Source organism: Moschus berezovskii, chromosome 12 (assembly GCF_049115385.1).
Source record: "Moschus berezovskii isolate FMDL1 chromosome 12, NW_MosBer_1.0, whole genome shotgun sequence".
In the NCBI taxonomy this organism is placed as follows: domain Eukaryota; kingdom Metazoa; phylum Chordata; class Mammalia; order Artiodactyla; family Moschidae; genus Moschus; species Moschus berezovskii.
The window spans coordinates 62,645,169-62,666,557 of NC_142471.1; the positions used below are offsets into that span (position 1 = coordinate 62,645,169).

The 21,389-nt window shown below is 46.7% G+C and overlaps 1 protein-coding gene across 47 annotated transcripts in view; it reads right to left on the reverse strand.

Moving 5' to 3' along the window:
- Positions 1 to 21,389, reverse strand: part of SORBS1 (sorbin and SH3 domain containing 1) — a 231,392-nt gene that overhangs the window by 22,217 nt on the left and 187,786 nt on the right. For 46 of the 47 annotated variants that reach the window (XM_088842154.1, XM_055425031.2, XM_088842160.1 and 43 more), the window contains 5 exons: positions 18,831 to 18,880; positions 11,822 to 11,994; positions 9,048 to 9,133; positions 5,880 to 6,047; positions 1,096 to 1,142 (listed from right to left, as the gene is read on the reverse strand). In XM_088842154.1, coding sequence (XP_088698280.1) covers positions 1,096 to 1,142; positions 5,880 to 6,047; positions 9,048 to 9,133; positions 11,822 to 11,994; positions 18,831 to 18,880 — 524 coding nt within the window. Of the gene's footprint in view, positions 1 to 1,095; positions 1,143 to 5,879; positions 6,048 to 9,047; positions 9,134 to 9,801; positions 11,269 to 11,821; positions 11,995 to 18,830; positions 18,881 to 21,389 lie in introns of all 47 variants that reach the window. The other variant, XM_088842187.1, reaches the window with a different exon arrangement.

The following is a 21,389-nucleotide window of genomic DNA, read 5'->3' on the forward strand; positions in this document are numbered from 1 at the left end:
TTTGCCTCAATGTTAATCTCTAGCCAGGACTCCATTTTTAAAAGTGAGACAGAAATACATACATAGATACATTTTAAGCAAAACAAAAACTATAACTTGAAATTTTCTTGAATTAGAAAAAATGACCTGATCTTTTCCATGTGTGTCAAGCAAACAGCATGGAGAGGTCTCTGACTGCAGTGCAGAGGGGGTGTGCCTGCTTTGTGGTGTGCCAGGTGATCCCACAGTACATAAAGGGGTACTGGCTACACAATGGGGGCACGTCCAGAAAACCTCACAGAGTCAGCCCTGTGCTGGATCAAAGAATAAGGCTGCCTGTGTGGGTCTCACACCAGCAGGCAGGATTCTAAACCTAAAGAGGCCTGTGAAGGGAATCCAGGGCATTTGCTCTAGAAAAAAGAATGTCTTTGGTCAATTTTTTGCCACAGCCCTTCTCAGGGGAGTTCTGAATGTCCCCGCTCTGTTTACCCTCAACTACAGACACACAGATGAGCAGAATCCTCAGAATACCCACCCCTGATAGATCTACAGCTTCTAAACTCTGCTACCCTAAGTGATCGCAGGTATGGAGGTGGGTGGGAGCTGTGATTCCCGCCCCCCGCCCAACACCGCCACCCCAAGTAAGCAAGGAGGGGGACACTCATGAGAGGCTGAGAGGTCATGGATCGCGGGGGGCTGGGGATGCCTCCTTTCTGCTCCATGAACCATACCCTATCCCCAAGGAACCAGTGGTAAGGTCTGATAGTAACAAGATTTGCAAAATGATAATGTGATACAGTTTAGATCTTTTCTGGAGACTCATCATGCACTTCAGCACCCTGGCACCCTGGAGGAAGTCCTGTGGGACAGAAACCTGTTTAACTTGGTTGAATCAAGTGCTTCCACAGAACACTTTTTTGAGTAACATTTATGGAGGGAAAACAGAACCCAGTGACTGGAGGTGTTTAACATATTCAAGTCTATGGATCTCTCATTTTCTCTTTAAAAAGTGTTATTATTAAGTTTTTTGGGGAGGCAACATAGTACAATGAAAGCACAGGGTCAGGAGGAAGCACTCTGTCCCCAGAAGAAAGCAGGTGGATAAATGGCACTTACTTTAGTGTCTGAGCTTTAAAGTCAAACTTGGCTCTGGCAGGTCTCATCTAAACACAAGAAACAATGACAAGTTAAAATCGCAATTCATGTACAATGAAAAGAACATATGTTTACAAGTTTCCAGAAAGCAAAGCAGAAAAATCCACCCTAACCAGTTTACTCTGGTGTTGAAATATGGGCAGAATTCCACTTGTCTGACCTTAGCTGAGCACTAGATGAATTTTCAGTCAGCTATGCCATGCGTGAGGATCTCCCTCCAGAGGGCCATATTTGGGGAAGAGATGGTTAGAAAAGTCCTAAAGCTGAAAAAGCTGAAATGCTGGTTCTCAAAGCTGATACCGCTATTAAAAAAACAAACAAAAAACCAACTGGAAGTCCTGAGACATTCCTTATCTACTGTCTTCCTCTTTGAGGAACACATTCTGTTTGTGTGACTTAAATTATGCCCTGCAAGTAGATGAACCCCGATTGACTTCTCACATGACCTCCAACTCCATATATTTCTCAAGGTCTGTGAAATCACCCAAAAAGCCAGCTATAGCGAGCCCTGAGCTCAAGCTCTTCCTCCAAGGAGCCCTCTCCTCCTAGTCTCCTAAGCCTGGAAGTCATCCGCAGCCCCGTCTCCACTTTCTCATCAAGTCTGTCATTAAGTCATTCCAACTCTCCCTCCGTCCCCTCCACAACCCCTCGCAGGTTAGACCTCTGGTCCCCACAAGCACAAAGCTTCCTTTGACTTCAGTTCTCTTCGCTCTAATCTGCTGTCACTCAGAGGCACAAATAACATTCCCCAAATGCCTCCATCACATCACTGCCTCACTCTGAAGTTGGCTGTCTCTCAACTGTCCTTCAGGTCAACTCTGAATGCCTGAGGTGGGTTAAGGTCTTGGGTAATTTCTCCCCACTCATACCTAACTGTCTTATCTCCTAGGACACTCTTCCTGTCCCAGTCAGGCAAGTCTGCTTGCTGCATCTTGTCTAGACACCCTTCTGTGTCTGGAATTTCTTCATCACCAATTCCAGCAAAGACAGGAAAAGGTTCTTCTTTACTTACCATGTTTATTTGCACATCTTTCTTCCCCACCACTAAAAGTAGTTACTATTTTTTTTTTTTTAAAGAAAGACAGAGGGGAGAAATCAAGTGAGCAAGTTGTGCACAGCTGCCAGTATAATTCTGCCCCAGCCATGAGCAGCACCAACCTATTCGACTGCTATGACTTTTTTTGTCTAGGGAAACAATGTGATGAAAATTAAGTTACGTACTTCCTACTTCAATATCAGAAGGCACGGACAAAGCAGAGGGGAATATAGGTGAGAAAAAAATCACTTTCAGATGCTTCATCAAGCTTAGTTTCAGATCCTGATCCCTCAATGAAATACCCCCACATTATCAGGCTCCTCGAGCTGGGGTCTTGGAGGGACCTTCTTTAAGGCCATGAATTCTCTGCAGGAATTTTTTATTTTTGCATTTTCATGTGCTGTTTCTATCTCCCATACATACTAGAAGTAAGCTAAATGCCAACCTTACAATCAATGTCAGAATTTCAATGTTTGACACATATGTTATGAGCAAAGAGCATAACTTAACTACAGTGAGCACATAAGAAGAGAACAATCATGGAGTTATTTACAAATGACAAGTTCACAAAGAAGGCCAAATGACCAACATTTTAAGGACACAAATGTCACAGTGATTCCAATTTAAAAAGCGGGGGGCGGCACTGGTTACCTCATGACAGCCAACTGCAGAGCTGTGTGAAATTAAAAACAAATTTATACCAAAATAGCATGATATTCATACTCTGAGTGACAACTGAATTCAGGGAAATTATATCAACTATCAATTAAATTAGTAAAACCCAAGCCATGTGATGAACAGTCAGTGGTGCCTTCTGTCATTCAAAAGATTGAGACATGACTATTAACCAGCTCTCAATTAAATTAATAATTATCAAATAAAAACTATAGGTGTATAGTTTACTATTTAATCTGTAAATTGGCTTAGGTCAACTCAATTGGGTTGGTGAAAATTTGTCTTTAAAGGGAACCCACATGTTATTTAAGACTGAGAATCACTGATTCCAGCAAACATAAGACATAAGTCATCATTGCATATACAAAGCAATATTTCCCTCTTTATTTTTCTCCATCCCCCTGAGGCTGAATCTATCTTTTCCTCCTCTGGTTCCCAAGGCATCGTGTTACTTATTACAACACAGGTAACTGTTCCAAGGGTGCCTCTTCCACTAGACTGCCCGCTTCCCAAGAGCACAGTCTGAGTCTTGTTTCTGTCCCTTCATAGGGTCCTGGACAGGATTAGTGGTCACCCAAACTCTGAATGGGACAGAGGTACATCTACACAGCCTAGTACACCGGGACACATTGGTAATGGGACAGAGGTACATCTACACGGTCTGGGACACCGGGACACACTGGTGATGGGACAGAGGTACACCTACACGGTCTGGGACACCGGGACACACTGGTGATGGGACAGAGGTACACCTACACGGTCTGGGACACCGGGACACACTGGTGATGGGACAGAGGTACACCTACACGGTCTGGGACACCAGGACACACTGGTGATGGGACAGAGGTACACCTACACAGTCTAGTACACCGGGACACACTGGTGATGGGACAGAGGTACATGTACACAGCCTAGTACACTGGGACTCATTGGTAATGGGACAGAGGTACACCTACACGGTCTAGTACACCGGGACACATTGGTGATGGGACAGAGGTACATGTACACAGCCTATTGCACCGGGACACACTGGTGATGGGACAGAGGTACACCTACACGGCCTAGTGCACCGGGACACACTGGTGATGGGACAGAGGTACACCTACACGGTCTAGTGCACCGGGACACACTGGTGATGGGACAGAGGTACACCTACATGGTCTGGGACACCGGAACACACTGGTGATGGGACAGAGGTACACCTAACGGTCTGGGACACCGGGACACACTGGTGATGGGACAGAGGTACACCTACACGGTCTGGGACACCGGGACACACTGGTGATGGGACAGAGGTACACCTACACGGTCTGGGACACCGGGACACACTGGTGATGGGACAGAGGTACATGTACACAGCCTAGTACACTGGGACTCATTGGTAATGGGACAGAGGTACACCTACACGGTCTGGGACACCGGGACACATTGGTGATGGGACAGAGGTACACCTACACGGTCTGGGACACCGGGAAACATTGGTCTTTGTCTTCCGACGCCTGTCAGTCAGCATCTAGGGCCGGGATTCTCAACATGCAGTCCCTGAACTGCTCAAAGATGCAAATTCTCAGATCACACCCCAGAATCAGAAACTTGGTGAATGGGGGCCAGCAACCTGTATTTTAACAAGCCTTGAGGGGATTCTGACGCTCTCGAGCTTGAGAAGCTCTGCTCTAGAAGGGATGCAGGGTGGGTGAGGCAGAGTTCACCTGCCTCTGTCTATGGTTACTGTGCCCTGGTTGCATGTCATTTGCATGTATTATCTACAAGGAGTAGGCAGCCCTAGGTTGCCTCTGCATGTTCCCATCTCCTCCATCACTCACAACCAGGTAGGTCTGGGAACAAGGCTAACCCGTCACCAGAACCTTCAGAACAGAGTGGTATGGAGGAACTGGAATGCTGAGGGCTGGGAGCTGTCTTTTCCTTGCATCTGAGTTACTCTCGATAACGTCTGCCTTTTTTAAAATTACATTTTATTTTTCTCTATCACCTTAGAGCCACTTTCCCCTCCCCAGCTTTCCTTTTCACCTGGTTCCCCTCTTCTCTGTCACAGTCACCTTCTATTTCTTTTAAAAAAAAGAAAAAAAAACCCAAACAATTTGAAGAATAACCAGTGGTCCCCCTTGTCACTTGACAAAGAGAAACATGAATATTAATCAGCTGTTACACTGAACGATTATAAAACTGTATATACTTTGATGTCACTCCCCTATTCCCCCATCCCCACCCCACCCACCAAGCCCCAGATACATACACTTCCCCAAAAGGAGCTAATCTTAGGCAGGGATACTTAAGGGTCATGTGGCAAAACAAACTCTGACACAAAATGCAGCATTTGGCCGGCATGAGAATTTCAACATGCTGACCTTCGTGCAGGAGGCCAAGGTCCAGATAAAATCACTTTAAAGGCTTGTGCCTCTTTGTTCCTTGTATAATACTAAATTTCGTAATCTCAGCAGAGAAATGTCCAAATTAAGGGAATGGCTCTCAGAGAGCTCTTACCCTCCATGGCTTGCCCTAACTGCAAAACTCTCTGGCTTTCAAAATTCCTCAGTGAGGTTTCAGTTCCCTTGAACACTTCAATTATATCATTGTAGGATACCAAGCAGCAGTACTGCATGTAATACAAGTTTCACTAAACCATCTCTTTAAAGAAGCTTGTCCACACCATGGCCACTAATGCATATGAACTAAGGTACAGGTTTCTAAGCAGAACGCACAGGCAACACAGTATCATGGTAAAATGCGGATGGAGAAGATGGGACTCATGAAAGCAGCCGATGCTCTAAGGCATGCATTCGGATTGTGCACCAGTGGATCCCAGTCCCGCAGCCATGCATGCTTGGACATACAGAGCACAGGACACAACGGGAATCATGTCCTCCGACCAGCCAGAGAAGAGCCAAAGCAAGCCTAAGGGAAGCCAGGATGACAGACACTGCTTGGAGAACTAATTTGGCCTACAGAGGGCAATGCTGAGGGGAGGCAAATATTGCTTTGGGTCAAGCAGCAGATCGAGGTGACCAAAACAGACCTCTGACCCAGATTTCCTTTTTGCCGTATCGTCTATATTGAGGAGGTCCCCAAAGCGCTCATTAGTGATAAATTGATGGTGCGTTGGAATGACGCCCGTGTGGCGTCGAGCTGCGATATCGGCTTCTTCTTGCTCACGTTTAAGTCGTCTCTGGTCCGCTAAAAGTTTCTGCCATGAAATTGCATAAAATGGGCAGTGAATCATCTGGTCCAGGGCATTGGAAAACTGCCAACAAAAACAACTAAGGAAAAAGGTGCTGGGTCAATAGAGAGGAAACAGATGTTGGAGGGGCTGTATGTTCCCACTGTATCCACCCCCTGTGTGCTCTGTGTAGGGAGGAGACGGCACTGCAGAAGAAATCTAGGCGGCACTGAACGCTGGTCCCATGTGGTTACACTGTCTGCAGACTATCCCTCGGCTCAGCTGACAGCCTCCTGCCTCCAGATATAAGGCAGCTGAGGTCACATCATCCAGAGCCTTCCAGAGCATTCATGAGCATGGAGCATGGCAGGAGGCCGGAAGTGCTATCCTTACCTCACTTAGCCAGTGATGAGCTCCCATAGCATATTCCCACAGTGGAACCAGGGCGGGCTCTTCCTCCTGCTCACATCTGGCCTGTTAAAACTGCTGTGGGCTTTTACTAAGGGGTTCTATGGCAAGCAGGTCATTTTGTGCTTCCTATTGCTGCTATTTGAATATGCTCAAAAGAGTAGAAATACCCATCTCAGAAAATATGGCACCCTTCCTCCTAGGCCAGCCAACCCTTCCTCTGAGTACAATTTTAGGAGACTTCAGCATGTGCACCGAAACCTATTTATGTGATGGACAGAAAGCATCATTTATTATCCTAATGTACTCTTTACTCAACTACTTCTTCCTTAGAGAAATGAAGCTGAGTTTAAGGGAGTGCTGTAGACTATACATATAGGAGATAAACTAAGAATAAGATACCTGAGTTTAGAAGAAATATTTTCTCCTAAACTAAGGAAACATTCATTTCTGTTTTTAAAGGCCTTTTAAAATAATTAAACAATTTTACATTTAACTAACTGACTACTGAAAGGACCCTACAGAAGAGAATTTTAATGTTTTCTTACTCTAGACCAATCATGCATTCCCAGAATTAATACTGCTTGCAGGAAGGCATTAATTAGAACTGATCATTTTGAGCATTCTCAGTAAAGCATTAGCCTTCTCCTAGCAGGTAGTGAAATGCCTTAAGTGACACCTAGCTCCAAAGGAGGATGGGCCCATCTTTCTATTCTTCTCCAGGGTCTACCAATAATAAAGCAGTAACTCGTCAAATAGCTATGGGATTTCCAGTGCTCAGGTTAAGTTGTGGTAAAGATTCAGTGAGAAAAGACATGAGAAAGTGCTTTGTGAAGCACCTGGTTTCCAGCCCTGCCTCTGTTACAAGGTAACTTTCTATGTGGTCTGGGACTAGCCAGTACCCTATGGCAGTCCTTTCCTGGATAAAACAAGGGAATTGGGTGGATGAGCATCGTTGTCCCTTCTAAGACTGACAGGTTCTTGTTTTCTGAATTGCATTATCATCAATGTTAATAATAAGCCATTTGTGGGACTTCCCTGGTAGTCTAGTGGTTAAGACTCCATGCTCCCAATGCAGGGGGCACAAGCCATTCCTGGATGGGGAACTAAGATTCCACATGCCACATGGCGTGGCCTAATAATAATATGAGTGAGTGCAAATGGAGGAGAGCTCTCCTCCCAGCTTGAATCTGACCTCAGTAAATCCATCATTTCCATAGTTTAAACATATAAGCCAAAAACCAGGGATAAGGACACCAGGGTCTATGAACCAGTATATTCAGGAAACAAGCTGCTCATCCTCTGAATCACTATATCAGCAAAGTAAAACCTGCCTCCCACATGGTAGGTGAGAATTCTATCACAAAACCTCCCATGTTGGATGTTAGAGTTTATACTCCTGAAATGGAATGTCACCTCCCTTCATCATAGCAGGCCAGGTTTCAATAGGTGGAATCTCAAATCTCAGTGACAGTGACAAACAGAAGTCTGTTCTGTGGCCTGATGGACATGCACTGTGACCTTTTCACATTGTTATCACAAATAATTCTGTCCATCGAATGCTTCCTTGAGTATCTTTTCACAGACAGGTGCTGATGTCTTACTGAGTACTTGTCTGTATGGTGCCTGGAGAAGGGCAGAACTGTGGTCTTTCTTGTCCTTTGTCTCTCCAGCTGACAGCATGACTGTTACCCTCCAGCTCTCTTTAATGTCAGCCCGACCCTAAATCCTTAATAAAAATCCCCCTAGACTCTAAAACCACCCCAATGAAACAGAACATGTGAAAAGGGTTTTCAACTTTACAGGGAAGGGGACAGAGTTGTGTACACATGACCACCTTCCCCTGCTGCCACCAGCCTTGAAACAATTCTTCCGTCTTTTCACTGCAGGAAAACGGTCCTCAGAGCTTGTTTAATCATTAGGACCCTTTCTTCTGGGAATGTGAAGTCTAGAAAGCACGTCTTAGAATAACACTTCATCACAACAGCAGCTTGTGATTCTGCCCATTTAGCTGATACACAGAACCACCTCTTCCTAAATCCCAAGAGAATGTGCCCCTTTCCTGGCCCCACCAGTCAGATCACTGCTGTGCACATGTTTCAGCAGCTGCAAGACAAAAGCTGATCCTGAAGTTCTTGGGGTGGGGCACTGTCACTGCTTATTGGGGTATCTCTGAGTTAAAGGCAACTTCTTCAAAATGTTTTTATAAAGTGTATTTATCATGGTCATTATTCTTTGTTTCCTCTTTCTCCTATTGCAACCTTCTCACAGTATGAACTGTGCTTTGTGTCAACAGAGAGTGAGTTTCCTTGGAGAACAATAAAGTGGGGGTGAGGGTGCTCCCCTTTCGAGGCACTGAATGGGCAACCTCTCTCTGAACCTCCTGGGCAGTAGAACTGGCTGGACTTGGCCTTTGGAAGCTAGTGCCTTGAAAAAATCAGTCCTACTTTTGGGAAGTGGACTAAAAAAGGAGTGATCGAGCCTATGTCATATAAAAAGTCACCTGTGAAAATCCCTATGTTTGATTCTAACTGCTAGATCATGTCACCTCCCTAAATGTCTACTTCCTGCATATTTTTGTCTGCACAAGAGCTTAGAGAGTTCAAAGGTGGCAATTACCTCTTTATCATCATGACGCCGTCGAATAAATTCTTCTGTGGATTCCAAGTAATCAGCTGGTATAAAATGCCTTGGTGACTCTGAATCTTCAAAACAATAAAGCAGAATTAAAACAGGCAAAGATTTAGTGGGAAACCAGGTTGGGAAAAGATTTCACCTTTCATCCATGATAAATATCAAGTTTTTACCATTGTCGTTTCATGGTCAGTATCCAAATTCTGAAGGAAAAAAACCAAACCCCCTCCCTCCTGCTTTTTGGATTTACTTGTGAACTAGTTTCATACACAGAAAACTAACGAGAGGCAAAAAAGTGAGCAAAGAGAGGACCGTCTTAGAAAGGTGTCCCTATTAATAGGCGTGCAGGGTCTTACAGGACACACACTGTACACTCACACACACACACACACACACACAGGGCCACCGAGAGAGGCTGCCTCTCAAAAAACCTGGGCGTGAGTCAGGATTGGTGTGAACTGCAAGGGGTTCAGGAGTTCAAATCAACAAATTTCTCAGATGAGCTAAACGGCCAATTTTTCTTTCGAAACAGAGTTTGGTGGTTAGTCTAAATGACATGGGGGAATCTGGTTTTAAAGAAGAGCAGCCACTACGAGCCATGATTAATTGCCAAGCAAAACAAACAGAAAACAAAGGACGGACCAGAAAATGAGCACCAAGGGCACAGGGGAGGAGGGAACACAGCAAGCAGAATGGAGGGGTGGGTGAGGTGAGGCTGGTCAAACACACAGAAGGCCACCTCCGATGGGCGCCCCCAGTTCCCCGCGGGGGTTGTTGTTTTTGTCCAGGCCCTGGTCTGAGCACGGCACAGAGTTCCCGTTACTAAAGGCCCGAGGGCAGACCTCCGGGGTCGCGGGTCTCTCCTGAGGGGGTTCTGAGATCTGGCTCAGCCGGGCCATAGTGAGCCGGGAAGACAGGCGTTTGGGCACCGAGGGCCTCCCCGCGGACTGGGGTTCGTCCCGATGGGGCTGACTGGGGGGCTCTGGCTTCTGGCCCGAGAAGTCCCCGGGGCCAGGCTGTCTGAGGGGGTGCTGGAAGGGCTTTTTCAACCGAAAGGGGAGGGGGCTCATTAGGTAGATGTTCCTGAGGAGCGTGCCCTTGTCCCCACGGGGATCCGGGCGCCAGTCTGGCCGCCGGGAGGCCTGCTGCTGCTCGTGTCTGCGGATGGTGGTGAAGCGGGTGTAGGAGGCCGGGCAGGTGCCCTTGCACTTGTTGAGGCGGTGTTTGGGGAAGTCCCCGTGAACGCTGCCGCTGCTGCCCTCTCGGCTGTCACTGGACACGTTGGAGCAGCGGTCCAGCTCGTCCGAGCAGGCAGAGAGGGGCTCGGAAGGCACAAGGCCCCGGAAGCCCAGGGCAGAGTCCGCCATCCGGCTACACGTTGGGGAGGCATAGATGATGCTCCCGGAGCTCAGCCCGTCTACCTCCCGGGGTCGGAGCTTGGTTGACTCCAGAAGGGACTCGGCCGAGCGGGCGGACACGAGGCCGCTCCGGGCCAGCACGGGTGTAGGGGACTTGCTTAGCCTGCCGGACAGATCCAGGGACGGCATGGACCGGGACCGCTGAATCAGCTGCTCGAAAGCCGTGATGCGGGAGGAGACAGTGTGCTTGGGGATGTGCTCCGAGCCCTCCTGGCTGGGGCCCAGCTCGCCCCGGGACAACGCCAGGCCGCTCCTCTCGAAGTGGGAGGCCAGATCCCGCACGCTGGAGGAGGAGCCAGACCCCAGGAAGAGTCCAGCCCGGTTGATGTGGTGCATGTCGCGGTAGAGCATGGTAAACTGCGGGCCGGCCTTCCTCGAGAGTGGACAGGGCCTCCTGACGGTGGCGCCGAACTCCTGCAGGCTCAGCGTGCTGCTCGAGCGGCCGTCGTAGTCCCGACGCGAGCGCATGAGCAGGTTTTCCACGCTGCCCCCCACTGGCAGGGGGAGGCCTCTTCTGGAGTCGCTCAGAGAACCCGAGACACAAAGATTCTCGCAGCTCTGAGCCTTTTCTGACGGCAGAAGGATGCTCTTCCGATCCTGCAAGAGACTGCTGGGAGCAGAGAGCCTGGGTTTGAATTTGGAGGGGAGGATTTCCGAAATGCAGGCTTTCGCGGCGGAAAGGGGCTTCTTGTGCTTACACCCAGGGCCTAACGCACTGCTACAGTGAACTGCTCGGCTATGAGCTGAAGATGAAGAAATCATGTGAGCATTCCCACCTTTACGATCCACTGGAAGCATGCAGAATAAAATAAACAGACCCATTAGGTTAAAGCTGAAAGCTGCTACCAAAAAAAAAAAAGGAAAGAAAGGGGGAGAGGGAACATGCTTATTTGTCAGAGGGTTTTGGGGTTTTTTTAGGGGGGTTTCTTTTGTTTTAATTTCCAGTCGATGTCCGGAAGCAAAATAATCTGTGCTGCAAAGCAGGTGCAAAGATGCAACAAAAAATGGCCACCCTATTAGAATTAGGAAAAGCTCAGCTAATTTCTAAGAAAAGGGAACCAGAACAAAAAAAAGAGAGAGAGAGATGCTTCAGGGAGAGCAAGGTGGGGACTCAAAGGAAGGGAACTATTAATACCAGAAAGAAAAATGGCCGGTGAGAAACTCAGCGAGGGGGCTGGGAGGGCTCAGTGGCCTGGAAATGGATCTGAACAAGAAAACACTGATCCCAGTAGCTGGAGGTTTACTCTTGCTGCCATCACCCTAGGAATGGGTACAGATGGCCAAGAGACACCTTGACAACACTGTAGATGGGCCAGAGTCTTGCAGGCTACACCCCGTTACCTTTAGTGGAGGCCGAGCTGGATGGCCGCTTGAGCCCGCTCAGGCCCTGGAGGGGGATGTCTCCTCCTTCCAGGACACTTTTATAAATCTGCCTCTCATTCTCCAAGCTGGTGAGATCCCCGGGAGCCCCATCGGATTCCCTCTTCACCGCATGGAAGTTGGAAGAATATACACTGAGAACAATGAAATTTTTAAAAAGAGAAGAAAAAAAAACACAGCAGTTAGTATTTTTAACAGTTTTCTAAAAAGCACATTACCAGCTGAGGATATGGAAACCTACCTCCTGGAATCCTCACCAAGCACAGTCCTTCCTGAAGGGCATCCTATTTAGCCACAGAGCTCAACAGAAAAAGCAGGCCCTCAGGGGCCCCAGAATGTTCAGGAATTGTGTCCCAACAGCAAAGTGCTCTGACATGACTGCATTTATGCTTTAAAAGAATAACTGAGAAACATTGCCTGGGCACAGAGCGGGGTCAGACAGGAGGGGGTTCTGAGGCCCAATGACTGCACACAAGATGAGACAGTCAGGACATAAGTGGAGCTTCTAACATGTGGCCAGCCAGAGTTGGCCATTTCAAGTCCAGCACCTGCATAACTTTTCTAGGTTGTTTCTCACAAGTGCTTTGACCAATGGAGCATTAAATTAAACGACAAAAGGCAGTTACCCAGCTGTCTTGGGTCTCCAGGAAAATCAGCCACCAAATGCAAGCGGAAGCTGGCATTCTTTGTGCTCTTATTCCATCCATGGCTTTCAGAATTTGTATCAACACCTTAGGACATGCATTATGGAGTATCAACTATCACGTGTTTATATCACTCGTTTATATTTATCTTGTTCAAAGTCTAGGTGTTTCTGCAAGTTACCACAAATCCTTTATGGAATGAGGTGGGGCACAGAAAAAATTAGGCGCACTTACTCAATGAACCCTCCACTCCCCCTAATTCCAGTTTTCTATGCCTTCACCCACAGACATACTGACACGCGGGCATACTCACACACGTGCGCACACACACTCAGATCAGGGGTGACCCCCTTTCTCCCACAAAAGCACTCAGGCTCTCACTAGGCTGCTTTTCTATCCTACTGAATTCCATTTACCAGTATCAATATGGATTTTTCAGCTGAAAGATATAAACAGCTTGATAACATTGATTCATTCCAATATTTCATTTATTCTCAGCCATAACCAGCTGCCTGACCTCACACCCCCTGTACCTCACCAGTTATCAGAACCCACCCCCTACCCACAGCCACCCCACCTTTGGCCGTTATCCAGCCGTTATCACCATTTTTCCCTGCTTCCACCAGAACAACAAACCAGTACTCAGGAAACCTCTCAGAATGGATCTGCTCTAGCCAATTGTTTTCTTTCTGATACCAAAGCCAACATGCTTTTTCCAGATGTGCACACTTTGCTACTGAGGGGCTCCTTGTTTAAAAACAATATCTAAAAGCTCTTGAACAATGTTTTAAAATATATCAGCTCTATTAGATCTCCTAATGTTGGAAAGGCATATCATTTGTCCCACTTTCTCCAAGGAAAATCGAGGACCAGAGGGGTAAAGGTATTTGTGGACAGTCAGAGTTGTTGGGTCTTGCTGTGTTCCAACAGATCAGAGAGGATGGGGAAACCAGTCAGACTGATCGAGAAAGGGCCAGTCAGGACTAGCAGCCACAGATTACTCAACAAAACAAGTCAAATTCAGAAGCTCAGAGGAATCTTCTGGTATCCAGTGGTTAAGACTTGGACTTCACTGCTTGACTTCACTTGACTTCATTGCTGAGGCCTGGGGTTCGATCCTTGGTCAGGGAACTAAGATCTTTCATGGTGTATGGTAAGACCAAAAAAAAAAAAAGAAGCTTAACCCTCGGTAGTCTGAGTTGAGCCACTTTTGGTTCAGAAAGAACAAGCCAGGAGGAGACAGCGTGGGGAACTCACCCCCTGGATAATATGCAGAGCTGACTGCTGAGCTTCAAGAGGGGTTCAACAAAAACACTCACTGGAAGGATAAAGTGAGAGAACAGAGCAATCATCTCAGGGCCAACTGTTTCCAAACATGCCACCAGGAGTGCTCTGGAGGAGGCAGGCTGGGTCCTGGCAGGCTGTTAGTCCAGCCTGGCTCCCATGAGGAAAGTGATCAGCTGAGGCAAGCCTGCTGTCTTTAAAAACTTGGAAACAATCTGTTTCTCTCAGCCTCAGTTTCTTTCATCTGCAAAACTAGTAGGTGTGATGAGACTGTCCACAAAATCCACCTTTAGATCCGCTATCTATACAGACATTTCTTTTGCGCTCCAGACACAGACATTCAACTGTCTTCTAGACATCCCCTACCACATGATCCTCAGACATCTTGAACCCAGCCTGTTCCAAACCAAACCTAGCTCTGTCCCTCCGTCTTCCTTCACCCAAGCCAGAAAGCCAGTAGAATCACCCTCCTTTCCCTCCCCAGACCTAAGCACTCCCAAGCCCTGCTTATTCCCTGTCCTGGACACAGTCACACGAATCCTTCTGCTCTCTTCCTCTCTGGGACTGCCCACGACTGCTCCACTACACCTCTGCAGGAAGTATACTGCCACCGCCCAAGTCTTCAGTCCTCACTTCCTCCAGTGATCTCTGCAAATCACTGCCAATGATATTTCTAGAGAAGATCTCGATTTGTCATTCCACTGCTCATTTTACTCACTCTACAAATATTTACTGAGCACCTACTAAAAGTCAATCATTCTCCTAGGTGGAAAGTCAACAGAGGACAAAACAAAGAATTCCTGCCTCATGGAGTCACTGTTCAAAACCATTTAGTGTTTTCAGGGGAAAAAAGAAAAAATAATAACTGTTTCTAGACTTTGGGGAATCTAGACAATCTTAGGGGCTTCCCTTTTAGCTCAGCTAGTAAAAAATCTGCTTGCAATGCAGGAGACCTGGGCTTGATCCCTGGGGGTTGGGAAGATCCCCTGGAGAAGGGAAAGACTACCCACTCCGGTATTCTGGCCTGGAGAATTCCATGGACTGTATAGTCCATGGGATCACAAAGAGTCAGACTCAACTTTTACTTTAGACAATCTTAGAGTACTGCATGAAAAAAATTTTTTTGTATTTATATTATAATGCTACTGTCATTCACTTTTTTACAATATTTTTTAAACTTTTATCTATTTGGCTGTGCTGGGCCTTTAGTTGCAGCATGTGGGATCTTAGTTGCCACAGGTGAACTCTTAGTTGTGCACGTGGGGTCTAGTTCCCTGACCAGGGATCGACGTCGGGTCTCCTGCATTGGGAGCATAAAGTTTTAGGCACTGAACTACCAGGGGAGTACCTGTCATTCACATATTATTTGCTGTTGCACGATAAAAACTTTCTTTGATTTTCCCCTCAAACACTTCCTAGGTTCCATATCTGAATTTACCACACTGAATTCTGATTGTGATGTATGATCCTGTAATTTTCCAATGACACTTTTCTTTGAGGCCAGGCAGTTTATCTTAATAATCTTTGCATACCTGATGTCTAGCACTGTTGTTCAATAAATACACATTGGTGGAATAAATGATTCAATGGAGTTAAATGCCAACATATACACAGATTTCTGACATTTTTAAGGCCCAAGGGAGTTTCTAATCACTCATGTAAATCTACCCTAATGATTTGTGTTTTGATCTAAAATTAGATTAAGGGGGAAAAGTGATTTCTCTAGTAGACCATCACCATTGAGGAAAGAGCAGCTTGTTCTTGAGTGCCACCTGCTGGCCAAATAAAATAAAGCTCTTCGGCTAGGCAATAAAAATTCGTGCCAAAATATATATTTCATGATGAAAATAATGAGTAGTCTACACTGTTGACTTACAGATATGATAACACCAGGAAAATAAAATTAAAAATGGGATATACACTATGATCACAAGTATGAAAGATACTTTTTGAGATGAAAGACTGACAGCTGTATTAGGATATTGAGGCCATGGGTGAATTTCCTTCTCTCTCTTCCCAGGTTCTTCTCACATTGTGATAAGGAATCATGCTAATAAAATTCTAAACTGCAGACTGCTCAAGATGTGAAAGTGGATTTAAGACAACACCATCAGTTCTTACAGACTGACCACAGAATTTTTGATCCTGGGCCATTCGGTGACTTGTCTTTCTCTGGTGCTTAGGTTAAGTCAAGTCTTGACATTTCTTTCACATGTGATTCGCGTTCACAAGCTGCCTGCCTCAGTGCTAAGCAAGCTGATTCTAATTAACTGAGATTTATAGGTGCATTCATTTATTCAGCAAACGCTTACTGTATATTTTCCTACATGTCAGGCACTGCAATGCAGGAGACCCGGCGTCGATCCCTGGTCAGGGAACTAGACCCCAACTGCAAACACCGAAAAACCTTACTCATTTGAACAAACTGGGAGAGAATCAAGCCTGAATTACTGAAAAGTCCCCACAAGGAAGAACAGCAGGAGGGAAAAGCTCATCTATTTCTGGCAAGATGAGAACTGGGCTATGACTGAAAAACACAGGTCTCCAGAGACCTATTTCCATGATACAAACAGAAAGTGAAAGTTGCTCTGTCCTGTCCAACTCTTTGCAACCCCATGGATTATGCAGTCCATGGAATTCACTAGGCCAGGCTACTGGAGTGGGTAGCCTTTGCCCTCTCCAGGGGATCTTCCCAACCCAGGGATCGAACCCAGGTCTCCTGTATTGCAGGCAGATTCTTTACCAGCTAAGCCACCAAAGAAGCACAAGAAAGGAGTACTTGATAAGTTAACACATCAAATAGCTTTATGTACTCAAGTACTCAGAGTGTCTGAGAGCAACTCGCTCTTTTAAAAAGCCTGCATGGAGGTGATTCCCTGGTAGCTCAGTGGTAAAGAATCCACATACCAATGCAGGAGACACAGGTTCAGTCCCTGGTCCGGGAGGATCCCACATGCTGAGGTGTGCCACAACTATCGGGCCTGTGCTCGACAGCCTCAGAACTACAACTACTGAGCCCACGTGCCTAGAGCCTGTGCTCTGCAACAAGAGAGTGCACCGCAGTGAGAAGCCTGCGAGCCACAATGAGAGAGTAGCCCCTGCTTGCCGCAACTGGAGAAGTCTGACCCGAATCCAAGATGACTGACTTTCAAATGAAACTACTCTTGCAAAATGTCTTCCCGAGCCAGATATGATAGACTGGATATGCTCAAGTGACTGTAATACTTGACCCCCAAATCCATAAGCAGCATTCACACCAAGTCAGGCTTCTAGCCACACAGCTGAACTTTGGTCTGTGTGGAGTTACCCAACCCAAATGGAACAGGGAATAATAATAGTATTCCCTGTTATTCCCTATTATAATAATAGTAATAGTATTATTACTACTAATAATAGTATTCAGTGAAGAGGAACTCAAATGCCTCTTGATGAAAGTGAAAGAGGAGAGTGAAAAGGTTGGCTTGAAGCTCAACATTCAGAAAACAAAGATCATGGCATCTGGTCCCATTACTTCATGGGAAATAGATGGGGAAAGAGTGGAAACAGTGTCGGACTTTATTTTTTGGGGCTCCAAAATCACTGTGGATGCTGATTGCAGCCAAGACGCTTACTCCTTAGAAGGAAAGTTATGACCAACCTAGATAGCATATTAAAAAGCAGAGACATTACTTTGCCAACAAAGGTCCGTCTAGTCAAGGCTATGGTTTTTCCCGTGGTCATGTATGGTTGTGAGAGTTGGACTGTGAAGAAAGCTGATCGCCGAAGAATTGATGCTTTTGAACTGTGGTGCTGGAGAAGACTCTTGAGAGTCCCTTGGACTGCAAGGAGATCCAACCAGTCCATTCTAAAGGAGATCAGTCCTGGGTGTTCATTGTAAGGTCTGATGCTAAAGCTGAAACTCCAATACTTTGGCCACCTCATGCGATGAGTTGACTCACTGGAAAAGAATCTGATGCTAGGAGGGATTGGGGGTAGGAGGAGACGGGGACAACAGAGAAAGAGATGGCTGGATGGCATCACTGACTCGATGGACATGAGTCTGAGTGAACTCCGGGAGTTGGTGATGGACAGGAAGGCCTGGCGTGCTGTGGTTCATGGGGTCACAAAGAGTCGGACACGACTAAGCGACTGGACTGAACTGAACTGAATACTAATACTATTAGTATACTAATAGTATTCCCTATTATTAATATAATAATATAATAATAATAATAATAGTGTGCCTTTCCTCCCCATCATATTTCAGAGTGAGATACAGATTATAATCTCATGGTGACGAGAAGCTGCTTCTACCAGAACAGTCCCCAAATCTACTGGGTGCAGCAGGCACTACGGGTATGCAGTCCTTGCCCTCATGGGGTTCACAGTTGACTGTAGTCACAAAAGTACAAGAGCACCAGGCAGGTACACAGGCACAGAAGGAAGTGCCAATAAGAGGTATTGACACGTTTGTAAGGGGGTGGGGCGACAATGAAACATTTCCAGCTGGGTTGACAGCTGCATAGCAAACTACGGAGACAAGAAATCTTGGAGAGGATGTAGGTTGGCTTGGGGGAGGAGAGGAGAGGCCGGTAGTTACCCTGTGAGGAAGTGCATGGGGTGTGCCTTCACCAGCCAGGCAGAATTCCAAGAACTGGTAGAGGGGAATAAACCCAGAGCTCTGAGAATGAGACAAGTTGGCCCCATCTTTCCTTGTGACAGGTCCAGCCTGAAGACTTCACCCCCTCATCCCAGTCACCTTTATACCAGATGCACCTCAGTTACACACCCCTCCAACCTCCCAGGGATCAGCTTCTCAATTCAGACAAATAAGCTGACAGCCAAAGGTAAAGAAGCCAACACAGGGAAAGGCTTCTCGGAGGTAATATAATTCATCACAACATTAATTTGGAAAAGGAGGAGAAAAATAATTTTAAGACTATAATTGCTACTTATCACCAAACTGTACGTCATTCAAAACCACCAGACTGAAACAAATGAAACACAAGCCTTCCTATTTTGGACATTTCATACATCAAGCCATGTAAACAATGATAACTTACTATCCAGGAGGCTCTGAAGAAATTTCTGGAGTCGGGCTGACTGCTGAGCTCTGTAAACATCAAAAAGAAAAAATATGACTTACTTTGATTCAGCTATTTCAAGCCAAGGGGAAAATAGAGAAGTCCCTTTCTTGTCCTAGTTTAGATGAAGCCCTCCGGGAGGCAGGGAGCCGAGCTGAGCTGGAAAGGGCTCAGTGCAGATGGACGGCAGTGCTCTTTCTCTGGGAGGAGGATTTCCAGGCTTTTGCCTCCCAGGGGCTGCACCCAAGTCTCTCTGCATGGGTCAGGAGATGGCCCACTCCTCATGTGTATCTCCAGTCGCAGGCCCACTGGGTGGATGGCCCACCACTTCACAACATGCATTAGTGACTTGGACAGCACCTTCCACCAGCTTATCCCCAGCCCTCGGACCCCTTGCCAACCCCACCAGACTCTGTCATGCACCCAAATGCCGCAACCAGAGAGCGTCACCCAACACTTCATCAGGTACATAACATACAAAAAAAAAAAAAAGCATTTAAAAAGACCATACTTCTAGATCCTTCATTTACCCCTGAAAATGGGGAGCAATGCAGTTTCACAAAACCTCTTAATGCCTGTTTCACCAAGTGGGAGAGCATGTTATCAAATGACAGGCCACTATGCAAAAGGGAAAAAACCAAGAGCTCTATGCAGATAAAAAGCAGCATAATCACAGAGTTTAGGGTGTCTATCATCTTGGAGAAGGAAAGGCAAAGGGTGTGATATATTTGTTTTTAAAAATAACATGGTAGTTGAATAAGTCAATGTATAGCTTAACTTTTAAAGATGCTCCGATCTCTGCTAATGACCACTTCAAGGAGAACAAGCTCTCTGGAAGAGAAGAGGCACTTGGGGAAAGGAGAGAAAAAAACAGCAGGAGGAGAAGGAGGAGGTTGGGAAAGGAGGAGGAGATGGTGGGAGAGGAGGCAGTCTTCTTTGGGGGCTCAGCCCGGATGTCCTCCGGCCCTTACCCCCAGTGTTCCTGGGAAACCACTGCTCTCCCCTCCACGTCCACCCCTCCAGCCCCGGTGCCCACACTGGCCTCTCCCATCCATCCTCTCCTGGAGCCTCCCACCCTGAGCACCTGCTCATGCCAGGTCTCCATCCTGGAAGAGCTTCGGCACAACCCTGCTGAGTCCTCTGGAAACACCCGCTTCCTGCCTTCCCTCCTCAAAGGTTGCCAGCCAGTGCTATACCTCTGGGGGCTCCCCTGATTCTTTACCACACAACTCTAGCTCCCATCAGCTACTTTCCCAGCGACCTCTACAGTGTTTAGAAGCCACCTGGTTATCAGATGCACTGACCTTCCCTCAGAGTCTATTTTGGGGGGACCCCTCAGTCAGCTCTCACATTTGCCCCACCTTTCATGTTTCCCCCTTGCTCTGTTTTTCTCTGATCCTCCTCCCCTGTTTTGTGTCAGACCAGATCCCCATGGGGGGCTATTGGTCCCCCAACCTCTCTCTTCCTTCAGTCCTTCTCCGCTCCCAGGGCTTCAACCAGCACTTCTCTTCAGGTGACTCTGACTGACTTTCAACGCCCCTGCCTCTCATCCATTTCCAACTGTTGCCTGGATATCCCCCATATGATCCACAGCCAACACCTCAGAAATACCTGAACTACCTCCTTCATCTTCCCTCTGCACTGACTTTCTCCCCATCTTTCTTACGTGACATCCCCATCCCTCCTGCTTCCTTCCCCAAACCCTACACTTGTGTCTCCTATCCCTACCCTCAGTTCTTTGTTTTTTACACCAGTTAGTTAAAATGTCTCACTGTGGGACTTCCCTCGTGGTCAATGGTTCAGACTCTGTGCTTCCAGTGCAGGGGCAAGGGTTCGACACCTGATCTGGGGACTAAGATTCCATATGCTGTGTGCCCCCAATAATAAAAAAAGGGAGAGAGAGAGAAATAGAGAGAGGACTTTTTTTTAAATAAGGCATTGGCTAAATAATTCATTTTAAAAAGGTCTCACTGCAATTTCCTCTATGAGTTCTCTCTCATATCCACCCTCCCCCTTGCTTCACGCTGGTGCCACTGGAGTACAGGCTCTCGCCCCTGCATGCCCAGACCGCTGCAGCAGTCTCCTTGCCCTCTGAACCTCCAACTGGAGGTTTTCCCTTCGATTCAGCCTCTTGAGAGTGAGGACACTAAGCTTCCTAAAACACTTCCTGAATTACATCATTGACTGGAGGGCAAAATCAATCATCCCCTTAATCATATTTTCTGAGCCTCTATAACCCAGGGTCAACCCTCTTTTCCCAAACCTGCCTCCCACTATTATCACCCAAAATGTTCTATTATAGCTGAATTCATCCACTTTATTCCTGAATCTATATTAAATATGTTTATTTTGCGCCTTCTACCATGCCTCCAATGGATGGCCCCCACTTTCACCAGGTACCTAAATTCCATCCATTCCTTAAGATTGGGCCCAACTCCTAAGAAATCTCCCCGAATTTTCTGGAAGATTTCCCCCTCTCCTGAGCCCTTAGAGCCCACAGTGATCATTCAGCTCTTACCAGCACTGCTACGCACTACT